Source organism: Erinaceus europaeus, chromosome 3 (genome assembly GCF_950295315.1).
Source record: "Erinaceus europaeus chromosome 3, mEriEur2.1, whole genome shotgun sequence".
NCBI classification, from domain to species: domain Eukaryota; kingdom Metazoa; phylum Chordata; class Mammalia; order Eulipotyphla; family Erinaceidae; genus Erinaceus; species Erinaceus europaeus.
Genome location: NC_080164.1, coordinates 43,068,863 through 43,090,743, shown reverse-complemented (window position 1 = coordinate 43,090,743; position 21,881 = coordinate 43,068,863). Strand labels below are relative to the sequence as shown.

Genomic DNA, 21,881 nt, shown 5'->3' with positions numbered 1-21,881 from the left:
CTAATGTGCCATCATCTACCAAGATTCTCCACGTTGGAACTACTGCTTTTTTTTTGATAAATTAAATATTTGAGGGAGATACTGTAAAATATGCATATATCTTGTTTCTGCTTAAACTTTAATATCTAATTTTAGCAATAGTGACGTTTACTTACAGCAATTACTATTCTGTTTTTTTTTCCAAAATATTTTTTTATTCCCTTTTGTTGCCCTTACTATTTTATTGTTGTAGTCGTGGTTGGGTAGAACAGAGAGAAATGGAGAGAGGAGGGAAAGACAGAGGAGAGAGAGAAAGACAGACACCTGCAGACTTGCTTCACTGCTTGTGAAGCGACTCTCTGCAGGTGGGGAGCTGGGGGCTCGAACCATGATCATTCCACCGGTCCTTGTGCTTTGTGCCCTGTGCGCTTAACCTACTGTGCTACCGCCCGACTCCCTGGTTTTTTTTTTTTTAAAAGATTTTATTTATTTAATAATGAGAAAGATAGGGGGAAAGAAAGAACCAGACACCACTCTGGTACATGAGCTGCCGGGGACTGAACTCAAGACCTCATGCTTGAGAATCCGATGCTTTATCCACTGCACCACCTCCCAGACCACAACTATTCTGGTTTTTTTATAGAGGTTTTTTAAAATAACTTTTCATTTCTACATTTATTAATTGGAAGTCTCCTGTATGAAAGAGTTTTGTTCCCACTCCATTTGTTTTATTCTCTATTTATTCCTGCCCCTAAATATGGACTCCAGTGCATTATTTAATTCTTTGGATTATAATTCAGCGTTATTCAAATTATTCCAGGCTTAGATATTGAGAGCATTTTTCTGTTGACTTCTGTACCCTGTTCAGTTCTATCATCATCTCACCAGAGAACTCATATCTTTTTTGGGAATGATGGTGGTGGTATTTTTTTCTTTATCTTTTCATTTTTATTATGACATAATATTATGATATAGTAAAGATGAAATGTTGTTGGACTCAGGTTCAAGCCCATGAACCTTACCTGTAGGAGGAAGCTTCATGTGAAGTGAAGCAGTGCTGTAGATGACTCTTTCTCTCTCCTGCTCTGCCCCCAATTCTCTCTGTCTCTATCAAAAAAGGAAGTGTGTGGGGAGCTGATGGGAGCACTGGATTCATCTTGCAGGCAGTGAGGCCCAGCATTGACCCTAGTGGCAATTAAAAAAGAAAAAAAACGAGCTGGGGAAATAGCATAAAGGTTATGCAAAGAGACTTTCTTGCCTGAGGCACTAAATAAAAAATCAGCAGTGCTCTGGTAAACAATAAATTAAAAGTAAATAAATAAATAAAGATATAATTGATAGGTGCCCAGATGATGATGTAGTGGATAGTTCTGTACTTTCAAGCTTAAAGGTCTAAGTTCAGTTCCTACCATTGCATATTCCAGAGTGATGATGTGGTTCTCTCTGTTACCCCTCCCTCTCTAACCAGTTACTATGTAATCAATAATGTTTTTTAACCTTTTAATTTTTTATTAGTGATTTAATAAATTATAAGATAACAGGGCTATAATTTCACAGCTTTCCCACCACCTGAGTGTATGTCCCCATTACCTCATTGGAAACTGCATTAGTTCTTCCAAGATCACAAATATGGGTTGACTATATAACTATCTGTTTATATATAAACATTTTGCCTATTTTTTTCTATTGTCTTGCCTTTTTTCCCTTTATAAGTCATGCTTACTACTTCTGAGTGTCCTCCCCCCCCCCCCATCTCTCTCTGGGTCCTAATGGAATTTCTGTCCCTCTGGGAGTATGGGCCAAAATTCTTTATAGGGTATAGAAGGTGGGAGTTCTGGCTTCTGTAATTGCTTCTGCCCTGGACATGGGTACTGGTAGGTCAATCCATATCTCTATCCTGTTTCTGTCTTTCCCTAGTGGGGTAGGGCTCTGGAGAGGTGAGGTTCTAGGACACATTGGTGAGGTCATCTGCCCAGGGAGTTCAGAATGAAATCATAGTAGCACCTGCAACTTGATGGCTGAACGGCGGTAAGATATATTTTATTTTAGTTGATAAATATTTTTGCCAGTATGTTTCTTAACTGTATACAGTGATTTTTTGTATTTAAATTGTATTTATTTATTTACTTAATAAAAAATTTTAACTTGTGTATATGTATTAAAATGGAAAAAACCTAACAATTTTGGATTCAAATATAAATTTAGCACTATTTGGAATCCAGTTTCTGAGTCAATCACATTTTGAAATTAAATATGTGCCTTACTCTTTTTTATCTTCCTAAAAATTATCAAGGGGTGATAATAATGCTGATTCTGACAAGAGATCAAAAGATGTATCTTACTTTCTTTTGTGTAATTAGTTGAGTAGATAAAGTGATTGAGGGAAGTGATATAGGGATAGGAGAGGAGCGTCTTTAAGGCTAAGTAATATTTGATTAGAAAATGTATGATGTTTCCTTTAGGCCTTTTTGTTAGATTGCTGAGCTAAATAGGTCTAAATCTAATAACAGAGGACTATTAAGCACTTTTATTTCGAAGTATATAGTTGCCCCTAACTTACGGATATGTGTATGCATTGTACCCAGTCCCCTAGACCCTAGCCTGTATCTAGGACCTGTAACTTTGCTAGAGAAAGCACCATATGAAGTGAAACTAGGTTGATTTACTTGAGGTCACCAGAGGTAGTATAATAGAATAAGGAATCAAGAGAAGAAGTATCAAGAAATATAAGCAAAGTCCCAGAGTTTCCAGGACTAGGAGAAACATGGATTTTAAAGAGAATTGGGAAAGTTCTTGTACATCTCTGTAACAAATTAGGTAATTGTTTTTATTGCCACCAGGGTTATTGCTGAGGCTCTGTGCTGGTATTATGAATCCACTGCTTCCAGCAGCCATTATTTCCAGTCCCCCCCCCCCTTTTATTTGACAGGCATAGTCTTTATGCTGTCTCACCAGCCCTCCCTCCATAAATGTTTTGTTTCTTAATACCTTCTTCCTATACATAAAGAAGTTTTTTCATTTAATATTTTTCAGTAGTGTAAATTTTCAGTTTTTGAAAGCCGTGTACAAATTTTATTTAATCCCTAAATATTTTTGTCTTGTTTATATGGACATGGTACTTTAAATTTTGTATTTTAATTACTTATTTGTGTGTAGAAATATTTTTTATATCTAGACATATTGTCAAATCAGTTTGTAAACGTTGACACAATAAATGCTGTTTTTTAAGTTTTATTTATTGTGGCTTGGGAGATTGTGCAGGATATACAGACTTGGACTTGTATGCATGGGATCCTAAGTTGATTCCTGTTATGTGTGCCAGAGTGATGCTCTGGTTCTTCCTTTCTCTCTCTTTTTTTTATTAATAAATTTAAAACAACAACAACACAGGTGGGGTGGGAGGGATATGGAGACAGCTCACTGGAAAGAGCATGATGACCTTGATTTGGGCACCTGGACACCACATGGGAGCACCTGCATGGGAAAAACTTTATGAGAGGTAGAGTGGTACTGTGGTCTCTCTTTTCTTTCTGTCTTGTCACCCCATCTCTGTCTCTTGTGTGCACACGTGCTTTTCCTTTCAGATACAGAGAAACACAAGCAGAAAGAGAGAGAGAGAGAGAGAGCTCAAGCAAAAGAGACCACAGCACCAATGCTTCCTTCAGTGCAGTGGGAGCTGTGTTCAAACTTGGGCTGCATACATGGCAAAGCAGTACACTATCCAAGTGAACTATTTTATCAGCCCTCACTCCCTCTTAAGAAAGTCCACTTCTCTCAGCAGAATCATCTAAGCATAGGGTCCCAGCAGTAAACCTGGCAATAGCAGCAGCAACAACAACAACAACAACATTTATTTTAAATGAAATAGAGAAGAGAGAGAGAACACCGTTGTGATACTTGTGGCACTAGGGGTCAAATTGGGAGCTCTAGACAAGCAATCCTTGAGTTCTGCCAACTGAATTATTGTCCAAATCTGTATTAATTTTAATTTCTTACTAGTTATATTACTACTATCTTCTCTATTTAAAAAGACAGGGTTTTTTTTTTTTTTTTTTTTACTGATTTAATTATAATTGACACATCTGTTGGATAAGAGGGGTACAATTCCACACAGTTCCCACCACCAGAGTTCCACATCCCATCCTCTCCATTGGAAGCTTTCCTATTCTTTATCCCTCTGGGAGCATGGACCCAGGATCATCATGGGGCGCAGAATGTGGAAGGTCTGGCTTCTGTAATTGCTTTTCCACTGTACATGGGCATTGGCAGGTTGATCCATACTCCCAGCCTATTGACAGAAAATGAATTTGTAGGTCAGGGACACATTGCTTACATGGTAGAGTGTGTTTCTTACCATGTTTAAGTCCTTGAGTTCTAGCCTTGGTACCACACAGTCCCAAAGTCACAGAAGCAGCTCTTCTAAATGGTGTGGTGGTACCTCTCTTGCACTCCCCATGTTTCTGGTTTTCTATGAGAAATAAAAAAGAATGAAAAATTTGGCCTTTGGTCTGATGAATCACATATGTAGAAGGCCTCATAGCCATAACCCCCCCCCCCCGCCCGAAAAACAAAAGTGGGAAAGATACCAAATTTAGCTGAGTTATTGAGACTGTGTATAGCAAGAGTATCTCAGAGGGAGTTTATAATTAACATAAGGGTACTTTAAGAGAATTAGCAGGCACAGTCAGGTCCAGGCTGTCTTCAGCAAAGCAGAGTGAGTAGCTTGGATTTATAGTGACTAGGAAGAAGATGAATGGTTGTTTATTTTTAGTAAACTTTGCTGATTCTTTAAAAAAAAAAAAAGAAAGAAAGGAGACATTAACAAAACCGTAGGATAGGAGGGGTATAACTCCACACAGTTCCCACCACCCGATCTCCATATCCCACCCCCTCCCCTGATAGCTTTCCCATTCTCTATCCCTCTGGGAATATGGACCCAGGGTCATTGTGGGTTGCAGAAGGTAGAAGGTCTGGCTTCTGTAATTGCTTCCCTGCTGAACATGGGCGTTGACTGTTCTATATCCATACTCCCAGTCTGCCTCTCTCTTTCCCTAATAGGGTGGGTCTCTGGGGAAATGGAGCTCCAGGACACATTGGTGGGGTCTTCAGTTCAGGGAAGTCTAGTCGGCATCATGCTGGCATCTGGAACCTGGTGGGTGAAAAAAGAGTTAACATAAAAAGCCAAACAAATTGTTGAACAATCATGGACCCAAAGGCTGGAATAGTGCAGATGAAGTGTTGGGGGGTACTCATTGCAGACATTGTGTACTTCTGCTTTCAGGTATATATTTTTCCCTGGTTTATGGACATGTGTGAACATATGCTGTATCTTAAGGGACCTGGTCTATATCTAGATTTGGGGACTTTATTGAGGAGTGGGCCACCTGGAATGGAATTAGAGAATACTATGAAAGGAAAGGTCTCACCCGAGTGATAAAGCTAAAGGGTTGTCATTCCACACCTGAAGTCTCTGGACACAGTCTGGAGTGAAGCATGATGAGGTGGCACTCGTTGCGTTGATTAGGTTTCGCTCGACGGATGCAATATTATTTGATAGGAATTGAGAGAAGCATGCAGGAAAGTAGGCCCCACCCTAAGGTTCTAGGACTGGGGGAAATATAGGCTCTATAGTGGAAATGTGAGGTTCCTGCTGTCTTAGGGTTCAAGAAGACAATGGATAGTTATTGTTATCATCACATTATTTGGTAATTGGGTTAACTTTGAAAAGTCCCTTTGTTAGGGTTTGCTGTATAATACCCAGTATCTTGTATATAGCTGTGCCACTGGTTGCTTTTGTTCTACCTGGTCTAGACTTTTGAGAGAGTCAACATATCAAAGACTCAGCCTATGTATTAAGACTCAGTCTGTGTTTTAAAAAGTTAGAGACATAAGATCAATATTTCCCCTCTCATATTAATTAAATAGTGTTTTATATGACTACACTTTAATAGGAGTGTACGTAAACACCATTCCCACCACCAAAAGACTGTGTCCCACCCCCCCCATCCCCCCACCCCCCGCCTGGGGAAGCCGAATGTCCACCCTCCCCCTCGCCACAGGGTTTTTACTTTGGTGCCCTGCCTTCGATTTAATCAGATCCTGCTTTTAGTTTCCTTTTCTGTTCTTCTTTCTCAACTTTTGTTGATGAGTGGGATCATCCCGTACTCATCTTTATCTTTCTGACTTAGCTAACTTAACATAATTCCTTCTAGCTCTGTCCAAGAGGGGTCAGAGAAGGTGGGTTCATTGTTCTTAATAGCTGAGTAGTATTCCATAGAGTATATATACTACAATTTTCTCAGCTATTCATCTGTTGTTGGGCACCTAGGTTGCTTCCAAGGTTTTGGCTATTGCAAATTGTGCTGCTATGAACATAAGTGTACACATTATCTTTTTGATTGGGCATTATGGAATCCTTGGGGTATATCCCCAGGAGATGAATTACTGGGTCATATGGAAGGTCTATGTCTAGCCTTGTGAGAGTTCTCCAGACTGCTCTCCAGAGAGGCTGGACCAATTTACATTCCCACCAGCAGTGCAGAAGGGTTCCTCTGTCCCCACAGCCTCTCCAGCATTTGTTGCTGCTGTCCTTTTCGATGTATGCCATTCTCACAGGAGTGAGGTGGTATCTCAATGTTGTCTTTATTTGCATTTCTCTGACAATCAGCGACCTGAAGCAGTTTTTCATGTTTGTTAGCCTTTTGGATCTCCTCTGAGGTGAATGTTTTGTTCATGTCCTCTGCCCATTTTTTGGATGGGGTCATTTGCTTTTTGGGTGCTAAGTTTGCTGAGCTCTTTGTATATTTTGGTTAATAGTCTCTTATCTGATGTATGGCATGTGAAGATCTTCTCCCATTCTGTGAGGGGTCTGTTTGTGTGATAGTTTCTTTGGCTATGCAGAAGCTTTTCAATTTGCTCTAGTCCCATTGGTTTGTTTCTGCTTTAGTCTTCCTTGCAATTGGGTTTGTTTCATCAAAGATACCCTTGAGGTTTAGGTGGGAAAGTGTTCCACCAATGTTTTCCTCTAAGTATTTGATAGTTTCTGGTCTAACATCCAGGTCCTTGATCCATTTGGAGTTGACTTTTGTTTCTGATAAGATAAGGTGGTTCAATTTCATTCTTCTGCATGTTACAACCCAGTTTTCCCAGCACCATTTATTGAAGAGAGCCTCCTTCTTCCACTTAATACTTTGGGCCCCCTTATCAAAGATTAGATGTCCATAGGTGTGGGGGTAACTTTGCTGCTGCTTCTTCATCATCATCATCATTTTAAGAGTAAGAGCAGAGACACCAGGGTGGCACTATCTTAGCAGAGACTTTGTGTTGTCCACACAGTATGGAAATTTGAACCTTCACCACTTGGATGCTGAAATTTTTCTACTGAAAAATTATTATTTCATTCTCTTTATCCTCTGTTCTTTAGAATCTAGGTCTTAAGTCCTGTCTATACTGAAGTGTAGAGGGAAGGTTTAACCTTCATATCCAGCATTGGGGTATCTACCTGTATTATTTGGAAATCTCCTGCAAGCAAGATTTGTTTCCTTTCCTTACATTTTTTTTTTCCTTGCCTCCAAGCTTATTTGTGGTGGTTGGTGCCACACTATGAGCCCACTGACCCTAGTGGCCATTTTTTCCTTTTTCTTCTTCTAGTGTATTTGATGAAACAGAGAGAAATTGAGATGGGAAGGTGGTATAGAAAGGAAGATAAATAGACATCTGCAGACTTGTGTCACTGCTTGTGAAGCCTCCCCCTGTAGGTGGGGAGCCAGGGTTTAAACCTGGGTCCTTGTACATGGTAATGTGTGTGTTCAGTTGGGTGCACCACTGCCTGGACCCCTTCTCTTGTTACTTATTCATTTATTCCATTTTGTTTTAATATGAATTCTTTGTAGTTTTTTGGTATTTTATTTTTTGAGATTTCTTAATTGAAATGTTGATTTATGAGACTGTTGACACAGACATACAGTTTCATATCCCCCACAATAGGTACCATCATACCACCCTTCCACCAATTTGTCATTTTACCCTATAACAGGACCCGTAGTCCCCAACTCACACCCTTTTCCTCTCTCTCTTTCTCTCTTCTTGTTTTTGAATATTTATTTACTGGATAGAAACAGAAATGAAGAGGGGTGGAGTGGTAGGGAGGGACAGAGACAGAGGGACACCTGCAGCACTGCTTCATTTCTTGCAAAACTTCTGTGCTGCAGATGGGGAATGGGAGCTTGAACCCAGAACCTTGCACATTGTGGCAAGTTCACACAGACAAGGGCACCACTGCTCAGCCCCTCAGCTCACTTCCAACTCCTCTAAGTTGAGTTTTCTGTGATCTTAATTCAACTTTGAAAACCTGGTTTCTCTATTGGTATGTTAACTCCTTCTGGGAAGGTGTTTTTTTGTTTACTAATTTATATTGAAATTCTAGTAATTAAAAAAAAATAATGCATGTGTTTTTACTTCAAGTGAAAAGCACTGTCCTCAGCTATATAATAGCATTAAAATTGAAAGTATATTTTAAAATAATAAACTTTTGCATAATTAACATTGTAATAAATATCTAATAAAATGAAGGGTTAATGTTGTGTCTTCACAAAATATTCCTTGAAGTCATCTAAATATTTCTTGATGCTATGTTGGGAAAGATAACCTGTTATGTGCTTTCTTTCCCCCACCCACACCCCCACCTTCCCTTTTCAGATCGTCAGAGGAAACTAAGACTTCATATTATGGGAAGTCATCATCTGATGCCGTTACTCAGATAACAACAGAAAGTCCAGAGAAAACCACGTTTTCCTCTGAAATTTTTATTAATGCTGATAATCTTGCACATGGAACGCCAGATCTCAGTACACAGGGGAAATTGGACAAAGTTCCTGGCAAGTTTGCTTCATCATCTTCAATCCAACAGATTTCTCATAGCAGAGAGGGTAAGACAGTATGATTGGGGCAGAAGGTAGATAGCATAATGGTCATGCAAACGGACTCTCATGCCTGAGACTCCGAAGTCCCATTTTCAATCTCCCGCACCAACATAAGCTAGAGCTGAACAGTGCTCTGGTAACAAAAAAAAAAGAGAATGTCTTAGGTCGTGTATATAGGGGTATTATTTCATACCACTCCTACCACGGAAGTCCCTACCCCCCTCCATTGGTAACCATTATACTTCTCCTAAGGTCATAGATATGGGTTTAGTAAATATTATCATCAGGACTTAATTCCTCCTGGCCACCTTCTTCAGAGAGATAAGGAGTAAGAGAGAGAAAGGACTGAAACTCCCCCCGTACCCCAGTGCAATGGAAGTGGACTTGAACCTGGGTAATTCAGATGATAAATCTGGCACTTTCCCAGTTGAACTCTCTTGCCTACATTAATATTTATTTATTTATTTATTTTTGAGACAGAGAAAAAGGGAGAGAGCACGAAACATAATGTCATCACTCCTGGAGCTTGCTTTGCCACTCATGTAGTATCACGGATCAAATCCAGAGCTTTGTGCTATGCTGCTGAGCCAACTACCCAACCTCCCTGTAGTATTTCTCATGATTTCTTTCCTATCACTTGTGATTTATTAAAATACTAATAATTTACTTATTCAGTATGTTGTTTATTGTATTCTTTCCTCCTATAGAATGTTAGTGCCTATTGAATATTTTTTTGTTTAGTTCATTGATATATCTTAAAATTTTTTAACTCTGCCTAGTAGAAGGCACTAAGTATTTGTTTGAAGAATTTGCTTTTTTATTAATTATTCTGATCTTTATCTTCTTAGCTCAGCCTTCACTGTTGCCATATAAACCTTCGAGTAGTGCAAAGATGTTCTATGTTCCACAGTTGAGCAAGCTTCCTCCAACTCTGGATTCTAGGTCAGATACCACCGTTGAGAGCACACATTCAGGTATTTATGCACAATTCTCTTCCTTTTTGACATTTTATTCATATGTTGGCTAGTTAACTTTGGAATTTCAGTGTTATTAAATCAAGTTCAATGTTATTAAATCTTTCAGTAAACTAGGAGACTTTTCATACCCCAGAGTAAGTTGCTCAGATGTGTTATATACACTTAAGCAATTAATAAGTGTAATCAATAAGGAAGATTTTAAGAGTAGGTTTTATGCTAGTGAACTCCATGTAGGACAAAGATTTTTTTTTTTTTTCATTCTATGGACCACATATCAGTAGAGGTGTTATTCTCAACTGCTAAGTTAGAAGGACAGAAAATACTATTTTGATCAGGCACAAATAACTGGTATTTTGATTTGGTCTTTGAAAGGAAATATTTAATTTTGTTCATAAATAATCACACTTACTAGTAAGATAGATGTAGCTACTAGGTACTGTACAACTTCTCAAACTATGAGGTGAAATTGAATACAACTACCTCATTTTCCTGCCTTTACTACAGACACTGCCAAAAATTAGCTTTGCAAAGAATATAGCACTATCTAATGGTGAGACTTCACCTTGAGTTAGTAACTTGTATATTATATACCAGATACCAAATACTGCTGCTGTTCTCCTAGAATTTTTAAAGTATTCCACGGCTCTTCTTTGAGATCATCAAGGGGAAATTATAGAGTTAGACAGTAACTAGCACCCCTGGAAGGGACTTAATATTTCTCAAGGTGATTTTAAGAAAAGAATACTGAATAGGTGTGGAATTTGGTTTTGATTAATGGTTAATATTTGAGTGCTCCATAGATGATGACTTGGTTCAATTTAAATATGAATTATTTTCTTTATGATTTATTAGCTGGCAATTCTGTACATGTAAAAACTGCTCAAGATGGAGTTGTCCCTTGTCTTAGGCACATTTTGTTGTTGTTAATATTAAGAGAACCAAACTGGATGAATATGGGATGATCTCACTCTCAGGCAGAAGCTGAAAAACAAGATCAGAAAAGAGAAACAAACTAAAATCTAATGGTAACTGAGTTGAAGTCCCTAGTATAACTGCCCCAAATTTGCTGAGTCTTGTAAACTATATTAAAACATTAAATTTTAATCTTAGACAATCATGATTTGATTTACATTTGTAATATTTATTCTCTGGCTGCTATATGGGAAATGACTTGTAGATGGGAAGGCAGCAAGCTAAGGTAGTAGAAGTCACTAGTTATTGTGCTAGTCAGTGCCAGAGTTGGTAGTGTCTAAGTAGAGATAGAAGGAATGAGCAAGTTCAGTTTATTTTAGTAAATAGTTCCTACTGGACTTGATGGTAGGATTACGACCAGGGAGAGGGAGAAGTAGGTGAAAAAGTAATTTCTAGTTTTGTAGAGTAAGTATCTTGATGAATAGTGGTGCCCTTTACTAAAGTGGAAAAGTAGATCTATCTGCGTGAAATTCTTGGGGGCCAGGTGGTGACACATCTGTTTAAGTGCACACATTACAGTGCTCAAGGATGCAGGTTCAAGCCCCTGGTCTTTCCCTGCAGAGGGAAAGCTCCGAGTGGTGAAGCAGGACTACAGTTATCTCTCTGTCTCTCTCTATCTCCCCCTCTCTTCTCAGTTTCTTTCTGTCTCTATCTAATAAATAAATAAAAATATATTTTAAAAAGTGAAATTCCTATTCCTCATTTGTATAGAGATACTAATCCTTCATTTGAATACTGACGGTTCATCTGTTGAGATTTGTGTGCAAGGGCACCATGTAAGGAAGGTACTTGTCTCACCATTTTTTGCTTGAATATCCTCAATCCATTACTTCTTCCCCTTTCATATTTTAAAGTTATCTCAGATTTCTGTGGCTTGTGTTTCAAGGTTTGTTCTACTGTGTGTCACCTTTTTGAGAGTTCTTTGTTTTTCTGTGGCACTCCTTTCAGTAACTCTTGCAAGACAGGTCTATTAATAGCAAATCCTTTAGTTTTTGTATGTTGTCGGGCTAGCTTCGCGAGCGGAGACAGACGACCTGGGACTCATGGTTGAGCTGTAGGCAGTATCTCTTTATTCATGCGGAACGCAGCACAATCTGAGCCAAGCTAAGCTAAACTAAAAACTAACTTGTCCATATATATATATATATATATATATATATATATATATATTAGCCAAGTAGGGTGGGAACAGGATGTGACGTAGAGAGGGTGGAGAGAAAAGTGACTAGTGAATATCAGGGTGTGACAAGGAGAGGGGGCAGAGCAGGCAAGAATTCTACCATTGAACCACCAATGCCCTGGAGGGAGGGTGGTGCTTGTTAACAGTGGTTATATAAATAGAATACAGTGGTAAGCAGGGGGGATTAAACTAAATGAAACAGAAGAGTTTTTTAGAAGTAGAATTAGAAGCATACCAACAGTATGTCTATTGTTTTCGTTGCTCCTTGATATATGTCTTACAGGGTAAAGTATGTGTGGCTGGCCGTTGTTGTCTTTAATGCCTTGAATATACCACTCCACATACTTTTGTTCACTGTAGTTCATGCTGAAAAGTCTGTTGCAAGTCTGACTATATCCCAAATTTGGAAAAATTTCTGCTATTATTTCTTTGAATATAATTTCTGCTCCATTCTTTCTTCTCTCCGTCTGAGACTCCTATAATTCTGATATTCTGATGGAGTTATCAATCTCTTAAAGAGTTGTCTCATTTTTCCTAAACCTTTTTTTCTCCTTCTACTTTGAAGTCATAGATTCTGCTCATTTGTCTTCTACTTCTGATGTTCTCTCTTCTACATGGCTAAGTCTACTTTCTTGACTTGTTATTTGAGACTGAAATGCATTTAAAGGGGCCGGGTGGTGGTGCATTGGTTGAGCACACATGTTACAATGTACAAAGATCCGGGTTCAAGCCCCTGGTCTTCACCTGCAGGGGGAAGCTTTGAGAGTAGTGAAGCAGGTCTGCAGGTGTCTCTCTATCTCCTCTATCTCCCTCTTCATTATCGATTTCTGATTTCTCTCCTCAATAAAGATAATAACAAAATAAATAAACAAATAAAAAAGAAATGCATTTAAAGTTTCCTCCATATCCTGTAACTCCTTGTTTTCAAGTTTCTAGCCGTTGTCTTGGTTTTGCAGAATCAGCATTATCCTTGTTTTACCTATCTATTATGGTTTCTGTTGTTGCTTGCAGGAGGTGCTGGGTTCTGCTTTGTAGGTGACCTTTGGAGAGAATGGGGAGGAGTTTCAAAGAAGGGCCTTTATATCCCTTAAACAGAACCCTAGTCTGGGTGGTGGTGGTTGGGGGGTGGGTAGCTGTTGAAGAGGGAGAGGTCTCAGACCCTCAGACCTTCTTCCTTCCCAGACTGATTCCTGAAAGTGGGAACTCTGTTGTGAGGTCAAAGTCACTTTTCTTGCTTGTTAGGCAAGATCCTGTTCCTATGGCAGCTGGGACAACTTAAAAGTTTGATAGGCTTCTATGATGCCACAAGGTTACAGTGTTCAGTTCCCTGTTTCCTCTGAATGGTTATCTGGGGTTTTCTTAGGAGCCTGTGGCTTTTATTGCTCTAAATGGTGGTCCTGAACTACATTTATTAAGCTACTTGGTCCCTGAGTGGCTCATATGGACCATTTAAATTTGCCACATGGATTTGAAGCAGCTGCAAATAAGGCACCCGCAGGCAGTGCAGTACTGGGTTTTGGTATGAGTCTCTCTCTACCTTTCTGCTCCTGCTGTCACATGCAGTCACCAAACTTCAGACAGTGATGCTCCTTTCTTTCCCAGATGTCCCAACTGTACTCTGGCAAAATTCATTGAGTTACTTTGTTGTAATACTTTGTTTTCTGGAGGAGAGTGAACTTTCTGTGACTAGGTTATCATAGCTCCACCCCAGAAGATCTTCTGTTGTTCTTATATTCTCTACTTTCTTGCCTGTTTGTCTTTACTAATTCTGCCACCTCAACTTAAAATATCTTGCTCTAGGGGCCAGGCTTTAGTACACTGGGTTAAGCACATGTAGTGTGAAGTGCAAGGACTGGTACAAGGATCCCAGTTTGAGCCCCAGACTCCCCACCTGCAGGAGGGTCTCCTCACTAGCAGTGAAGCAGGTCTGCAGGTGTCTTTCTCTCCCCCTCTCTGTCTTTCCCTCCTCTTTCAGTTTTTCTCTGTCCTATACAATAACAGTAGCACTAACAACAACTATGGAAAACAGATGCCACCAGGAGCAGTGGATTTGTAGTGCAGGTACAGAGCGTCAGCAATAACCCTGGAGGGAAAAACAAACAAACAACAACAACAACAAAAAAAAAAACACCCCTCTCACCCATGTTCAGTAGGAAGCAATTACAGAAGCCAGACCTTCCACCTTCTGCATCCCACAATGACCTTGGGTCCATACTCCCAGAGGTTAAAGAATAGGAAAGCTATCAGGGGAGGGGATGGGATGGGATAGGGGGAACTGTGTGGAGTTGTACCCCTCTTATCCTATGGTTTTGTCAGTGTTTCCTTTTTATATATTAAAAAAAAACCCTCTCTCTATTACAAAGAAAAACTACATATTTTTCAAGGCACAGAGAGAGAGAGGAAGAGAGAGAGAGACATCTGCAGCACTGATTCCCCCTGCAGCTGGTGGTTGGGGGTTCAAACCCTTGTTCTCACACATGGTACCTTGTGCACTTTATGAGTTGCGTCACTGCCCGGCCCCTATTGGACATGTCTTAGAATGCTGGTTTGACCTACATCTTCTGATAGCCCTACTATATTTCTATTGTAGTGTCTTTTAATAGACATGTTTTTTTTTTTAATTTATTTATGAGAAAGATAGGAGGAGAGAGAGAAAGAACAGACATCACTCTGGTACATGTGCTGCCAGGGATTGAACTCAGGACCTCATGCTTGAAAGTCTGATGCTTTTATCCACTGTGCCACCTCCCGGACCACAATAGACATGGTTTTAAATTGTTTTAAGTTTTATTCTTCTCCAGCTCCACATTTACATTTGTGTTCATTGTATTACTATTTGTTTTTCTGTAGGATCCAATGATGCCATTGCTCCAGACTTCCCTGCTCAGGTGCTGGGCACGAGAGATGATAACCAGGCAGACACTGTGAACATTAAACATAAAGAGGGGATCTACAGTAAGAGGGCAGTGACCAAAAAACCCTTGCCCAACACTCTAGTCACAGCACCACCTCCTGAGCCATCCAAAATATCCTATAAGAAAAACAGTGCAGGTAACTCTAGACTTTGTGTATTTTGCCATTCATTCTAAATGAGAATATTGCCCAGTCTTTTCATTTTTCCTGCTTTGTTATACAAACGTTTCACTATTCTATTGGATATGCATAAGAAGATAAAATATTTTTTAAAAAAACAACACTTTTTCCCTCTATTTTTTTTTCTTTCTCTTTATTGGGGGGAGGTTGTTAATACATGAAAGATAAGAATACAAATCTTTGAAAAACTTAATAATTTTTTGAAAATTTTAAACTTTATTTTTAATTAATTTATTATTGGGTAGAGACAGAGAAATTGAGAGAGGAGGAGGAGGAAGAGAAAGGGGAGGAGAAGGAAGGAGACAGAGGGATACCTGTAGACCTACTTTACCACTTGTAACACTTTGTCCCCCTGCAGGTGGGGACTGGGTGCTTGAACCTGGATCCTTGCACACTATCATATGTGTGCTTAACCAGGTGACCACCACCTGATCCTGAAAACTGCAAACTTTATACCATGGAAATATGTTACAGTTTTTGAAATGAAATAATATCCAGTCAAATGTGTTTGGATTGCCCTGAACAAATAGAACATCTGGTTGCACTGAGCTTATATTCCTCCATGGCAGTAATTAATGGTCTCTGAGGCATGTCTGTCCCTTGCAAAGGGGGCATGCATTCTTCTATTTGCATTTGTCCTCACAACTCTCAGAACTAATTTGCTTCTTTCATCTACCTTATCTGTCTGGACACTATGATATTTGAATTTTCAGAATAGGATTTAAAATTTTTTATTTCATTTATTTATTGGGTAGAAGCAGAGAGAAATCGAGAAGGACAGGGAAAGTAAAAAGGGAGAGAGAGGGAGTTGGGCTGTAGTGCAGCGGGTTAAGCACAGGTGGCACAATGCACAAGGATGGGCGTAAGGATCCCTGTTCAAGCCCCCGACTCCCTACCTGCAGGGGAGTCGCTTCATAAGCGGTGAAGCAGGTCTGCAGGTGTCTGTCTTTCTCTCCCTCCTCTCTGTCTTCCCCATCTCTCTCGATTTCTCACTGTCCTATCCAACGACGACAATAATAACTAAAAAAAAAAAAAAAGAATGAATAATAAATGTTATGTTTAAAAAAAAAAGGGAGAGAGAGAGAGACCTGCAGACTTGTTCACTACTTGTGAAGCTTCCCCCCTGCAGATGGGGACCGGGGGTTGAATCCAAGTCCACGCACACTGTAATAGATGTGCTCAGTCAGGTGCACCACAGTATTTTGAGTTTTCAACCTTAAGTTTAGATATAGGACCCCTCTACACAACACTTTTTTTTTTTTATTTATCCTTATTTTTTTAACCAGGGCATTGCTCAGTTCTGTCTTATGGTGGTGCAGAGGATTGAGTCTGGGGTTTTGTAATCCTAGACATGAAAGTCTTTTAATTAAAAAAAATTTTTTCCTCTTTATTTACTGGTAGAAACAGCTAGAAACCAAGAGCGAAGGGGATGATAGAGAGGGAAAGAGACAGGGAGATACCTGCAGCACTGCTCCACCACTTGCAAAGCTTTTCCCCTGCAGGCAGAAACTGAGGCTCAAACCTGGGTGCTTGCACATTGTAACACGTGCGCTCAACCAGATGCGCCACCACCCAGCTTCTGGCATGACAGTCTTTTTTACATAACTACTACGCCATCTTCTCCCTCTTTTTGTTTTTTTAAATCTTTTGCTCTTTGAGTATACAGTCCACTGTTTGCTTTCCTCTCCATTTCTGACATTTTACACTCTTAGTAGATAGATGATAGTATTTATTTAGCAGAAGCTCCAGTAACCATGTTTCCTTGTTGCAATTAATTTTTTAAATTATTATTTATTTAATGGATATATATATATATATATATGGATATATATGGATATATATGGAGAAACTGGGGGGAGATAGGAGAGAGACAGAAAGATACCTGTAGACTTGCTTCACCTCTTGTGAAGCTTCCTCCCTGCAGGTGGTGATCAGGGTCTTGAACCTGGGTCCTTGAGCACTGTAATGTGTTCACTCAATCAGGTGTCCTACCACCCAGCCCTGCATTTAATTTTTTATTCTATTATATAGTGATTGGCCAAATATATCCTATTGATCCCAGTGCAGATTTCAAACATAGTGTTGGGTCCATGTTCCACTTTTGACAAAGTGTTAGTGATAACATTTGAGGACATTTATGCCTTTATTAGGAAAAAGAGTAAAAGTTTCTTCCTAACACACATTTATTCTTCCAGATAATTATTGTTGCACTGAAAATCATTTTGAATTCTGGTATAAGTGCCTTTTGAAATGAGAGTAAAGAAGCACATCTGTCAGCTCATTTTGAAGCTGCCAGGTACTTAAAAAGGAAAATTTTTTTTGCAAATGTAAATGGAAACGTTCATACCCTGTTTGTCATCTGCTGTATGCTAGTGGCAATGGCTACACATAGGTAGTCCAGTGATCACACTGACAGACATTGGGGATGGGAGTTAGAGCTGGAAAAATGACAGAGAACTAGTAGTAAATTAATGGAATGTTAACAGAAATTTTCACAAAGAATTCACCAATTATAGCTCATTCCCAGACAGCACTTTGGTAAGAATGGTATGATTGAAATGAAGTCAAGTTTTGTCACCCGAGGAACTCTCATAACCTCCCAACTGTTAATGGAGGTGGAGGGGCCCTATTATTATTGTTATTGTTAGTCTATTTCTAAACTTTGTATCCTAAGCAATGTCCTTCTCCTAGCTTAATCCTGAGGAGTCATTCAACCTAGAACCAGCCTACCCTCAGACTCTCACTCAGAATTTAACAGGATAGAGGGGAGGATGTCTGGAAAAATTGAATTGTGATGTATAGTTGTTAAGTTTTCCTATAACATGCTTTACATACTGTGAAGCCTTAGATTTAATCCCTGTTACAAAAACGTACATACACATTGGAATATATGCATCAGGAAACAAGCATAAAAAGAAGGGGTAAGAAGGAGAGAAGGAAATTCAAGATTAGACAAAAAAAAAAAAATCTAAAGAAAGGTATTTCACCAAGATAATAGAAAAGATGGAATAAATGGGATGAACAAACTAGTATAATAGTAAATACCAGAGTAAGTTGTCATCACCTTGGCCTAGGAAGTTGAATTCATCCTCTAGAAAAAAAAAAAAACCTATAGCTGGACTGGTTGGTGGCACAACCAGTAGAGTGCACACGTTGCCTTGGGCAAGGACCCAGGTGTGTACTGTAATGCGTGTGCTCCACCAGGTACGCCACCACCCAGCCCTGAGAAATTTTACAGTAATGTTTATTGTAATACTTTGCAATTTGTTTAAATCTAAAGATAGCCTAAAGCTGTTCAATGGGTGAATTAACATATTATGCAGTAGAATACTGCATAAAATTGTTATTTAGAGTCACAGTTATAATGAGTAAATCTCCAAATTTTATTGAAAAGAAAAGCACATTGTTTAAAAGTGCAATACTCTTCAAAGTATAAAGGCAACATTGCAGAACAGTCCAGTACATCATTAATAGTTGTAATAGAATAAAAGATTCAAAAGCAGCCTTAAGGTTGATAAACTCTAACCTTGTTATAAAGATTGCTACTGAAAAAAGAATGGTATTACTGAGGCTTAACACAGGGAATCAGTTTTTTATATTTATAAATTTATTTTTTAAAACTTTGTGATGAACATATTGGTGTTCGTTATGTTATGTTCTTAGTAATCCGTTGCCTTACTGACTTCTTTGTTGAAAAATATTTGGCAGCAACGTAGAGATAGAAAATGAATCTCTGGGAGTTGGGCGTTAACACAATGGGTTAAGCTCACGTGGTGTGAAGTTCAAGGATCTGAGTTCGAGCCCCAGGCTCCCCACCTGCAGGGGAGTTGCTTCACAGGTGGTGAAGCAGGTCTGCAGGTGTCTTTCTCTCGCCCTCTCTGTCTTCCTTTCCTCTCTCCATTTCTCTGTCCTATCTAACGACGACATCAGTAACAACAATAACAATAACTACAACAACAATAAAAAGACAACAAGGGAAAATAAATAAATAAATATAAAAAAATTTTAAAAATGAATCTCTTATCATCCCAATGCAAAACTCTAATAATCCTCTTTAGCTGTTTGGTAACTTAATCATAGTTGTGTTGGCTTTCTTTAATTTATTTACTAACGTATTTTGCATTTGAGTCCTTATGATTAAAAAACTAAAGAATGGATTTTAAAAACTTTTTTTTGAGGTGGGGCATGCATCCTCTGGGCCTTGCACATGTCTAATTTCACTGCTCTGCACTGACTTTTTCTGGTAGAGAGAGACAGAAAAAGGAGAGACACTGAGCCATGCATAGAATAAAGCAGGCATCCTTCCAGGTGAGCTCTCAGCTCCAAAAATAGAACTTATTTTTAAAATGGTGATAAGGTAAATATCTTGAAAGAAAATAGAAATTGTCAAATAAATTTGAAAGGATACAGTTTAGGAGATTTTTTAAAATATATGAGTGTTGGCTGGAATATTGTACCAGAGTAAAAGACTGGGGTAGGGGATGAATGTTCAGGTCATGGAGGAAGATGATGGCAGAGGAGGACCTAGAGGGGGTTGAATTGTTATGTGGCAAACTGAGAAATGTTATACATGTACAAACTACTGTAGTTTACTGTTGACTATAAACCAGCAGTCCCCCCAATAAAGAAAGAAAAAGAAGAAAAAAATTCAAGTTAAAAAATATATATGAATGCTACATATAACAATTTAGATAATATAGGTGCATTTCTAGGATTATATGAATTGCCAACATTGGTTCTATAACTGACAAAAAAGTTTGAATAGGACAAAGAGCTTGAAAGTATTCAAGTCTGCATTTCTGCTTTTAAGAAAATTCTTGAACTGGACTTTTTTTTTTTTACTTTTGAGCCATACAGTCAAAAACAATTAGTATTTAAAGTAGTATTCTAAAACATTGTCATGCAAAGACAAATATGGAAAACTTTCCAATTCATGTTATAAATACATCATGACTGTCACAGCTTTTATCTAGTGAGATGCTATGAGCTCATTTTCTAAACTGTCCTGAGGTTTGGGGTATTTCTTTGGGGGTGAGGGGAAGTATTACTTGCCTGTTGTATTTATTATCTTTTCCTTTTCTGTAAGATCAAATTATGTCATTATTATAGATGCCCAGGTTCAAGTTGCCATGAGTAAGGATGAGATCATCTCAGACAAAATGCAGAAAGAGGAAGTTCACAGTAAATTGCCACCACCTGAGGATGAAGACAAAGAGTCTTTGCAAAAAGACACTACAGGTAATTGAACCAGTTTATCTGCCTGCTCTCTTCTCTTCATCTAAAGTGACTATAAACAGAAAAGTATCCTTTCTTCTTGTTTTAACTCTTCTTTATCTTGTTCATACTTGAAATAGGATATTAGTTACGTTTTGAGGATAGTTATTAGTGGGTTAACATTCTGATTTCTAAAGCTCTTGAGACATTGCTGGAGAACTTTGATACCATATGCCTAGTTTGTTTACTTCACTAGCACTGTGGCTGATTAAAATGATTTACATTAGGATTAGTTTTGACTCTAAGAGATGGAGGAAAATACTGTCTTAAGGAAGTCAGAAAAATTACTTTCTTTTAATTCTTATGGTAGGCATTCAGGTTGGTGTGGTACTCCAGAGTATCAGGGAGCAAAGCTCATTCCTGGTACACAATCATTTTTAACCGTAGTTTTTGTGCTGTCAGATTCATATTTCACTCAGTAGGGGAAAAGGGGGGGAAGCACACCTCTTCCTCTAATTTAATTTTTCCAGTTTATGTGTCTTAACACTCCAATCAGTTGTAACTTACTATAGAGTTTTTGCATGATCTTCTTAACTGGAACTTCTTTTTCTTTCTATAAGTATTCACACTTCTTTAGGCATTTTTTTCTTATGCTATATGATCCTTTTGCTGTACATCTATTTTTACACACTTTTTAAATGCACAGCACACCAGAGAAGGAACAGAGAATCCTGCATAGCCTCCTCAATCCAATTTTATATTCCATGTATTTAGAGAAACAGAGAAAAGCAGAGAGACACCATCTGTGGAGTTTTTTTTTTTTTTGGGGGGGTACTGTTCAGTGTGACCTCTTGTGATGCTTGGAATCAAACTTAGGCCCTAATATAGGATAAGGAATGTGCCCTACCTGCTGAGCTATCATCTGACCTCTGTACATGTTTTTAAATTCCAGTTTAGATTAACAGTTTCTGAACACATTTCTGATCTTTATTATTATTTTTCAGCATCAGTAAAAACACTTTTCACATAGTAGATACTTGAGACAATCTTTCTTAGAATATGTTTTTTTTGGGGGGTGGTAGTGGTTTAGTTTCCTGTCTTAGTACTATGTTCATTTTCCTTTCTTAGGTTCCAGTGATAGTACTTCTAAAGAGCAGTTACTAAAACCAGTCACTAAAACCATTAAACACAAAGAAGAAATCTATAGTAAGAAGAAGACAGTTTGTACAGAAGCCTGGTCAGAAAATAAAGAATCTTTGCATATAGGTATTGCAGGTAATGGTATTGGGGTGTATGTGTGTGTATGTGTAAAAGACACATGTACAAATATCTCTGTTTTCACTTCAATTAGATGAGACTATAGCTTCTTTTTAAAGAAATATTATTTATTTGTTCTTTTAGTTATTATTGGTTAGAGACAGAGAAATTCAGAGGAGAGGGGGAGATAGAAAAGGAGAAAGATAGAGAAACACCTGCAGCCCTGCTTCACCATTCGTGAAGCTTTCCCCCTGCAGGTGGTGACCAGGGGCTTGAATCTGGATCCTT

At 38.6% G+C, this 21,881-nt stretch overlaps 1 protein-coding gene across 1 annotated transcript in view; it reads left to right on the top strand.

The window, feature by feature from the left end:
• The window catches only part of ALMS1 (ALMS1 centrosome and basal body associated protein), a 109,042-nt gene that overhangs the window by 47,810 nt on the left and 39,351 nt on the right, over positions 1–21,881 (top strand). Inside the window, exons 11-15 of the mRNA XM_060188426.1 lie at positions 8,677–8,906; positions 9,749–9,874; positions 14,880–15,080; positions 20,232–20,360; positions 21,465–21,611. Of these exons, the coding sequence (XP_060044409.1) occupies positions 8,677–8,906; positions 9,749–9,874; positions 14,880–15,080; positions 20,232–20,360; positions 21,465–21,611 (833 nt within the window). The remainder of the gene's footprint in view (positions 1–8,676; positions 8,907–9,748; positions 9,875–14,879; positions 15,081–20,231; positions 20,361–21,464; positions 21,612–21,881) is intronic.